A 9889-nucleotide genomic window follows, 5' to 3' on the forward strand; every position below is an offset into this window, starting at 1 on the left:
CCCATGACCTTCAAGCTGAAGAAATGAAGGCGCAAAGAGTGTTAGAACCCAGCGGACGTAAGGAGCAGTTCAGAAGTCTAGCTATCATCCTTTCCTTAGCTCTCAGAGGAGGGAGTCACTCCAGAATCAGACACACAGAATCCCAGGTTCATAGACCCGGCCTCCATAATCTTTGTGGTCCGAATGAAGTCTTAGAATCCTGAGTGAAGAATTGCTTGCGGTTGATTTGTTTCTTTTCATAGGAAAGACATAATGCTGTCAGCATGTCTGCACACTCCATGCTTTGTGAACGGATCGCCATAGCCAAGGAACTGATGAAGAGAGCAGAGTCACTCTCCAGGTCAAGAAAAGGTGGCATCGAAGGTAGTGCCAAGCTGGGCAGCAAACTGAAGGCAGAATTAAAATTCCTACAGAAGGTAGAAGCTGGGAAAGTAGCCATTAAGGAGTCCCATTTACAGAGCACTAACCTGACACACCTAAGAGCCATCGTGGAATCGGCAGAAAACCTGGAAGATGTGGTCAGCGTTCTCCATGTATTTGGTTACACAGACACCTTGGGCGAAAAGCAGACCCTTGTGGTGGATGTCGTTGCCAATGGTGGTCATACTTGGGTGAAAGCCATTGGCCGGAAGGCTGAAGCTCTGCATAACATTTGGCTGGGCCGGGGCCAGTATGGCGACAAAAGCATCGTTGAGCAGGCTGAAGACTTCCTCCAGGCCAGTCACCAGCAGCCGGTGCAGTACAGCAACCCTCACATCGTCTTCGCATTTTACAACAGTGTCTCCAGCCCCATGGCTGAGAAGCTGAAAGAAATGGGTGTATCTGTGAGGGGAGACATAGTAGCCGTGAACTCTCTGTTAGAGCCCCGTGAAGAGCTCCAGGCCAGCGAGAGCGAATCAGACGATGATGGCCCCGAACTTTTGCGGGTGACCAGAGTAGACCGAGAAAACATCCTAGCCAGTGTCGCGTTTCCAACGGAGATCAAGGTTGACGTGTGCACAAGAGCCAACCTGGACATTACTACTTTAATCACATATGTATCCGCCCTCAGCTACGGAGGCTGCCGCTTTATCTTCAGAGAAAAAGTGCTCACCGAACAAGCAGAGCAAGAGAGGAAAGAGCAGGTTCTACCACAGCTGGAGGCATTTATGAAGGACAAGGAGTTGTTTGCCTGCGAATCTGCCGTCAAGGACTTTCAGTCTATCCTAGATACCTTAGGAGGACCCGGGGAGAGAGAGCGGGCTGCTATGCTAATTAAGCGAATTAACGTGGTCCCAGACCAGCCTTCTGAGCGTGCCTTGAAACTAGTGTCCAGTTCAAAAATCAACAGCCGCTCATTAACGATTTTTGGGACAGGAGACACCCTAAAAGCCATCACAATGACTGCCAATAGTGGTTTTGTCAGAGCTGCCAACAACCAGGGTGTTATGTTCAGTGTGTTTATTCATCAGCCCAGAGCACTCACTGAGAGCAGAGAGGCCCTAGCTACCCCCTTACCAAAAGACTGCACAACTGACAACCAACACTGATGATAGCCTTTAAATACTGTCATGGGAATAAGTTATTTATACCAAAGGCTGTGTCTTCCCATTCTTAATTGGAAAAAAAAAATGGTCTGTAGTAAAAATAATGCTCTTTAATACTCTTTAGAGCTCTTAAACCAGTCAAGTTGACTGTCTAACTCATCTATAAGGTATATAACCTAAAGTAGGAGAAAAAAGCACATGAGGCAACCTTATTTATCAAACTGGCTACATTATAATTAGAACAGAAATACATCTATATAAGGCTTGTAGCTGTATCACAGTATTTTGTTTCATTCAGTAGGGCTACCACTCCCCTAATGGTAACCGCATCTCTTGGACTGTGGCTGCGTGGCATCTTGCATTAAATATCTGGAGAAACCTCTGAAGCTTGTTTTTCATTGTATTGATTTAGCAATCGATATGGGTTGAGGCTGGGAGGTAGTAGTTTTCAATGAATTTTAGATTCCAAAGTTATGGCTGTTACTGAAAAGACACTTATTTGATTGCTATCTGTCAGGTGCAGTCTGGTGGTTACGTTTACAAAGAGGACATTAATATAGAAGGAAATAAAGGGAATTCTGATCATGGGAGTCCCATGAATCTCTTGATACACCATCGTGATAAGGTAGACAGCAGTCACACTACTACAAACCTAAGGTGTTTAAGGTTAAATATTTGTTTGAATATATTGAAAAAGAATTATATAAAATAATAGGTTTTACTTTTAAATATAAATGGCCCCCACATTAGCAGTATTTGGATTATGAATACTACTTTTCCCATTCCTTTTGCAAGTGGGAAGGGACAGCTGCATTATTACGTCTCTCTCATGAAACAGTGGCAGGGAGATTCCATGCCTGTTTCATGACACAGTTGTAATTAAAAAGTAATTTTTATGTCCGTATTGTGCTAGGTGTTTCATGAATGTGCAGTGAGGACAAATTAGCAAAATAGGTACGTATTCACATTTAAAAAATTGGGAATTGAGTCTTAAAGCTGAAGTATTAACTTGTGCTAAGTGTAGGAGCCATTATTAGAACGTGATTTTGTGTTCTCACAGCCTGGCCTTTCCACTGAGCCAGCCCCTCTTCTGTGAGTAGGGAAACTTCAATTGCCAGCCACAATGTTGAGAAGGTGGAACTTGATTGTCGGGGCCCATGAAATGAAATGCAAAATGAAGTGTATGGGGGGGGACGTTTCTCCTGGGAGAGATTCTATTACTAACTCAACATGTTTCCTAGGGGAAAAGGCTGTGATTGGGGCTCCAAGTTAGTGTGGAGAGGTAGATTTAACTTTCACTGGAGCAGAAATTGTCAAGTGTTAGAAATTGGGCTTAGGCCTTTTCAGGCACCTATTAAAGTACTAATTACTTGGTACTATTATGTACCAAGCATTATAACAGTTACTGGTATAAAAGATGAATAATTGCTCTTTGGTTTAAGGGATTCGTCGTCTGAAATGGAAGGAAACAATTGAAGTATAATTAATTTACTAAATTTTCTAAAAGAGTTACGTTTAAAAGACTGGGAACAGAGTAAGGGAGTAATTCGTGCTATGGGGACAGGAAGTCAGAGAGGCAGTGATCTCTGAGGGGTTGGATGTGAGACTCAACAGGAAGTGTACAGGGAGTGGATTGGAAAGGTACAGAAGTGTGACTATGAGGGCCTGTTCAGAGACAGGGCTCATGTGGACAGTTTATAAAACTGGAAGTGAAGTAGAAAAGCAGGCAAAGTTCTCTGAAGAGTTTGGCATTAGAGAGCCATTGGCCATTTTTAAGAAAGGATGGGTCATGATCAAATCTCTTAGTAAAACAAAGACCTGTAGTGTGGAGGAAGAATTAATGGAAGGAAAGATAGGGTTATAATGATAGCTAGTACAATATGGTGGAATGTAGTATATGCTGGGTGTGTTCAAGGCAGAATTGATGTGATACTCATTCATTTAATAAACATTTATCAAGTTCCTGTCATGTCAAACACAGTTTGCCATAGAGCAATATAGTTGCAGGTATCAAACAGGAAATATTACTGATACTAAAAGTGAAACCAAGCTGAATCACTTCCAAATGAGGGACAAGGGTGGAGAATACATGTGGTCTATATAAGAGAAGACAAGTCAAAAGAATTCTCAAGGGAAGCATAAAAACCAGAAAGTACAACATAAGAGAGCTGTTAGACCAAGAAAGATATAAAACAGCTTTGGAGAAGCTATAATTTCCCTAATTAATTATAGGGAAATATACAATAGCTAGATACTATTTTGATAAGTTTAGACATCTCAGTGAAACAGATGATATTCTTAGGAAATATGAGTTAAAATTGAGGAAGAACTAGAAAACCTATTTAACCCTTGAGAAGATTGTTCAGGTAGTTAATTAACGACCTCCAAAAAATGTCCAGGTCCAATTAACTTCTTTAGGTAAGTTTTTGCTTACGTTTAAATATCAAATAATCTCCTTGCTCTAAAAAATAATGTGGGCAAACTGAATCTGACACATAAGTATCATGCCAATTCTGCCCTAAACAACTTGGGGTGATGAAAATGTTTTGGAGCTTTATGATAGAGATGGTAGTCACGCAACATTACAAAGGTACTAAAGCCACTGAATTTTTTCGCTTTAAGTCATTTAATTTTATGTTTTGTGGATTTCACCTCAATTAAAAAAAAAACAGTACCCCTAAGTGGGGTGGAAATATTTAGCATGGTAAGATGTGATGTTCCACTTACTCGCCCTCCCCTACCCCCAAATGAGAACTTGGGCTGCTCCTGCTTGAGGACAGGGTCCTGTGAAGGTGTGCAGCCTGGGAGCTGTATCTTAATTTGTGTAATTGCGAGCTGGTTGTCTCACATCATTACTGTATTGGGAATGTTTTCAAATTCATTTTGTGGAATATAAGCATGATTCTGATACTAAAACAAGATATCCTAAAAATGAAATCCCAGGCAAAGAACACCTCACCTTGTGGGAATCTTGTTTGCCAGAGGATAAAAGACAGAGACGATCCCCCCAACTTAAATATTAGGGACTTGGGGATTAATCTCCATGCTGCAATAAAATTGGAGGCAGGAGGCTTACTTTGAGGTAAATAGGTAACCCCAAGACTCCTCCCTGCATGAAACCGGAATCTTGGAAAGGCTGGAGTCCCTGAGAAAAAGGATCTTGTAAACACCGCCCAGGGTGACAGCAAGGAAATGTGACTCCAGTGGCTCTGAGTGGAAGAAAAGGAGCCTGAGGGATGTCAAGTCCAGACTGTGCTCTGCTAGGAGCGTCATGGGGAAGGCCCAGGCGTGTGAAATTAGTATAAAAATGGGTCCCAGGTAAGTACTGTCGTTCAGATACCTCACAGAAACACTCATGGCATCGTTCGTGACTTGTGGGACACTTCAGTTTCCCAAGCTTCACAGAGTCCAATGGAAATGAAGCTTTGCTTGGATGGGCTTTCAGTGAGACATTGTGAAATCATGTGAGGAAATCTTCCACCGCCAGTGAGTCAGCAACACAAAGTTCCTCAACAACTTAAGATCATAGTAAAATAATCTGATAAATAATATAAAGTAAATATGGAGGGTTTGACGTGTTCCCCACGTATATTATTAAAAAAAAAAAAAGGAATGAGTCAAAGAGGCAGATAGAGGCTAAAATACCATCTGTGACAAAACACTGCGTGTAGCTAAGATGGAGGATGTGGTTTATATCTGCAGAAAGTGGGCTGAACCCCAGAATTAGGCAGATGCTACCCACCCAGGCACAAGTAGTGCTGGGCGTGTGATGGGAGAGCATGTCTGGTGCAGAGGACACCTCACTTGGGAGAAGCTTGTTCCCAAGAGGAAAAGGGCAGAGCTGAGCAGAGCATCCCAGGTGGTCCAATAAATGACTCTGTGTCCCCAGAAGGGGAGAAGGGCAAGGAGTGCACTGTGGGGAAGACCTCCCCCGACCTGGCATGGTGGAATCAGAAATCCGTCTCCATATAAATAAAAAATGTTTTAAGAAGGTAAAGTATAGAAACCATAAGGAGAGAATACAGGCAATCGGGAGTTTTAGTAGAAAAAGCTTCACTAAAATGAGAAGTTCAGAAAAAAACTTCAAAAACGTCAATCAGACAAAACTAAAGAAAAGATTCTGAACTGAAACATAGCTCTTAATAAATTTCCCAGAATGCAGCAAAGAAGTAAAAGGATGGGAAATCCGAGAGGCTGAGACCTGGAGGACAAATAGTGAGGTCCACAAAGGTCACAGCAGACAGCAGGAGCCAGCACACTGCACCTGGTCCAGGTTCTCCCTGCCTTTGCCTGCCTGTCCTGTAGGGGCTGGAAGCAGCCACATCCTTGCTCTCTTAGCCTGAAATCCTTGCCAGTGAGACCCGGGGCAAGTCTGTTAGTTCTGCCTCCTCTTCCTTCCATCCTTTTCCTGATTTGACGTGGGCAATGGCCAGGCTTGCCCCGTGGAGGAATGCTAGCTAGTGCGCCAAGGAAACAGTAGAGTCGGGGAAATCACCATTTTGTGACGGAATAAATGATTTTATAAGGATGAGAGGAAGGCCGAGGGAACGTCACAGACTCTGGTGCTAACGTCAGCTTCCCTCAGGACTTGTTGCTGAGAGAAAATATAAAACCCCGATTTATTTAAGCCACTGGAGTTGGCTTTTCCTTTCGTGTATTAGGAAATATTTCTAACTGCCATTATGGTTTTTTGTCCCCAAAAGGAAGAATAGACAAAATGGGAGAGAAGCAATAAATACAGTTTTCAAATGTACAGAAAAACAATTAGAATAGAGTATGAGCATTCATATACCCATCACCTCAGTTAAACAGGCGTTATTATTTTGTCCTATTTAAGTTTTTCTGTTGCTGAAATATTTTAAAATAAATTACAGACACCATGATGTTTTTACCTATACCTCCCTCAGTATTCAGTTCCAGAAAGAACATTTTTTTGCATAACCATGATTCCATGAGCACACCTAAGAAAATTAGCAATAATTCTGAACATCACCTAATGCCCAGTTCATATTTCTGATGTCAGGGGTTCTGTTGATCCAGTGTTGATCCAGTCAAACACTAGGCGTTACTTTTGGCTTTAATATTTCATAATTCTATTTTGATTTAACACATAATCTCACTCTTTCATGACTGGCTTTTGAAGATACCAGGACTGTTGTCTTACAGGATATCCTATATTCTTGATTTATCTAATTGTTTCTGGTGGTAAATTTTATTTCCTGTAAACTGGAAATGAGATCTAAAAGCTGGATTAAATATTTTATAGGTGATACTGTATTCTTCATTTGCATTACACCAGGGGTCATATCATATCTGGTTGTTCCACTGTTAGTAATGTTAAGTATTGTCCCTTTGAATAAAGTGGTGACAGCCAGAACTTTCCATTGTAAAGTGATGTTTTTCCCCTTGGGACTAGTAAATTAACTATGAAATAATACTTTTGCACTGTGTGAATATTCAGTTCCCCATTGTCCTTTCACCTAATGATTTTAGCGTGCATTAATCATTATAACCTTGAATCAGTTATTTCGTTCAGAGTGACAAAATGGTGATTTTCCCACTTCTACCATTTCCTTTACACTTATTAGGTATCATTCTTCTATAAGGGTACCGAAAAGCTTTCCCTATGAGCTGGGGCCATTTGGTTGCTCTGAAATATAGTTTCTTCTTGAATGTCAGGGTATCCTTAATTCCTTTTCTCTAATTAATGGTTTTCAGAGTATGGGATTGCTATAATAGTCACCTTCAATAACAAAAATGAAATTTTTGGAGGGAGATTCTATTTTGTGAGTACCATATTGGACTCATGAATTATTATATATTTAAATGTGCTCAAATCAATTACACTTCTTTTTTGTTATAATGATTTATTTCATTTTATTTTATTTTTTACTAATGATACCGAAAATTGGCCTCTGTATGCCAGCACCAAATTGAATCTCGGAGACAGAGTTTGGATGAAGTAGAAAGGAATAACTTTATTGCTTTTCCAGGCGAAGGCGGGCTAATGCCCTCAAAACAGTGTGTCCCAAGCCAGGGGGCTTTGTGGGGAGTAGTATAGTCAAGGAGCAGGGCTGCTGATAAGGATCAGGGTGCCTGCAAGGCCTGCATTCCTTCAATCCAGAGGTCATCTGGCTTCAGGTGGTTTTGTGATGGGCTTCTGTGACCTTCTCTCTGGAATGAAGAATGCTTCATTAAGTAGGTAACATCTTGCATTTGGTGGGGGGTTTAGTTCTGCAGAAGAACTCAAAGATAGTGTTAGGTATCCATGAGGTAGTGTTAGGTATCCCTTGAGGAGGAGCCAGGACCCTGTCCCAAAGGTATCCTTGAGGTAGTGTTAGGTAATCCCTTGAGGAGGAACCAGGACCCTGTTCCAAAGGTATCCTTGAGGTAGTGTTAGGTATCCCTTGAGGAGGAACCAGGACCCTGTTCCAAAGGTATCCTTGAGGTAGTGTTAGGTAATCCCTTGAGGAGGAACCAGGACCCTGTTCCAAAGGTATCCTTGAGGTAGTGTTAGGTATCCCTTGAGGAGGAACCAGGACCCTGCCCCAAGGCTGCACTCTTGTTTCTTGACTGCTCCTCCCTTGTCTCCTCAACTCCTCACTACTCTGATTGACAAGTATTTGAACCTGCCCTTTGGAACTCAGGGAAGGTCATGGAGGCTAAAGGAAGCCTACTTCATACAAATAAGAAACAGGGGATATGGAAAGACTTTTGTGCTCAGGAGCCCCACTGGGTCCTGATCAGTTTCACTAAGACTTTATGTTTTTTTAGAGAAATTTTAGGTTCACAGCAAAATTGAGAGGGTAAAGATACAGAGATCAATAAAGTACAGAGATTTCCCATAGCTGGCTGACCCTTGAACAATGCAGGGGTTTGGGTGCTGAGCCCCAAGCAATCAAAAATCCACGTATAACTTTATAGTTAGCACTCTGTATAGGCAGTTCCACATCCAAGGCTTCAACCAATTGCAGATCGTGTAGTACTGCAGTTCCTATATATTGAAAAAAATCTGCATGTAAGTGGACCCATGCAGTTCAAACCTGTGTTGTTCAAGGATTAACATACTCTCTGACCTTCATATGCACAGCCCCCCCATTATCATCCCCCACCAGTGTGGTACATCTGCTACAATTAATGAACCTACAGTGACATGTCATAATCGCCCAAAGTCCATAGTTCATGTTACTGTTCACTCTTGGTGTTGCACATTTTATGGGTTTGGACAAATGTATCATGACATGTATTCATCATTATGGTATCAAAGAGTGTTTTCAGTGCCCTAAAAATCCTCTGTGCCTCACCTATTCATTCCTCCTTCCAACCTCCCCCAAACTCTTGGCAACCGTTGATCTTTTTACTGCTTACATAGCTTTGCCTTTTCCAGAATGTTATATAATTGGAATCATCCAGGCTTTTCAGACTGGCTCCTTTCACATAGTATTAGGCATATAAGGTTCCTCCCTGTCTTTTCATGAGTGGATAGCGGGTTCCTTTTCAGTGCTGAATAATATTCCATTGTCTGGATATACCACAGCTTATCCATTCATCTAGAGAAGGCCTTCTTCATTGCTTACCACTCTGGCAATTATGAACTGAGCTGCTGTAAACATCCATGTGTGGGTTTTTGTATGGACATAAATGTTCAACTCTTTTTGGCAAATACCAAAGAGTGTGATTGGTTCTCCCTCAGGTCCATTAATATTTGCTTTGTATGTTTAGGTGACCCTATGTTGGGTGCATAAATATTTGCAAATGTCATATCCTCTTGATATAATTATCATTATATAATGATTTTCTCTGTATCTTTTTACAGTCTTTGGCTTAAAGTTTATTTTGTCTTTTATGAGTATAGCTACCCTTGCTTTCTTTCATTTCCATTGGCATGGAATATATTTTTCCATGTGTTTACTTTCAATCTGTGTGTACTTAAAGCTGAACTGTGTCTCCTGTAGACAGCAAATAGTTTGGTCTTGATTTTCTGTTTGTTTGCTTTTATCCATTCAGCCACTGTATATATTTTAATTGGAGAATTTAGTACATTTATATTTAAAGTAATTATTATTAGGTATGGACTTAACTATTTCCATTTTGTTAATTTTTCTGACTGTAATTCCTTTTTCCTTTCTTCTTTCTTTGCTCTCTTCCTTTGTGATTGGTTGATTTTCTGTAGTAGTGTGCCGAGATTCCTTTCTCTTTATCATTTGTGTATCTAGTCTAGGTTTTTGCTTTGTGAATACTACACTGTTTTGATCACTGTAGCTTTTTTTTTTTTTGCTGTCCGTGGGCCTCTCACTGTCGTGGCCTCTCCCGTTGTGGAGCACAGGCTCCAGACGCGCAGGCTCCGCAGCCATGGCTCATGG

At 41.3% G+C, this 9889-nt stretch overlaps 1 protein-coding gene across 1 annotated transcript; it reads left to right on the top strand.

Moving 5' to 3' along the window:
* Positions 1 to 263: 263 nt before the first annotated feature.
* On the top strand, positions 264 to 1529 carry C9H7orf25 (chromosome 9 C7orf25 homolog). The gene has a single exon (XM_065884377.1). The coding sequence runs from the start codon at positions 264 to 266 to the stop codon at positions 1527 to 1529; it is 1266 nt and encodes a 421-aa protein (XP_065740449.1).
* The last annotated feature ends 8360 nt before the right edge of the window (positions 1530 to 9889 follow it).

Source organism: Phocoena phocoena, chromosome 9, assembly GCF_963924675.1.
Source record: "Phocoena phocoena chromosome 9, mPhoPho1.1, whole genome shotgun sequence".
Taxonomy (NCBI): Eukaryota; Metazoa; Chordata; class Mammalia; order Artiodactyla; family Phocoenidae; genus Phocoena; species Phocoena phocoena.

What these genes read in the sequence shown, in the direction of transcription:
- C9H7orf25 (XM_065884377.1), top strand. Translation starts at nt 264, where the DNA reads ATGTCTGCACACTCCATGCTTTGTGAACGGATCGCCATAGCCAAGGAA.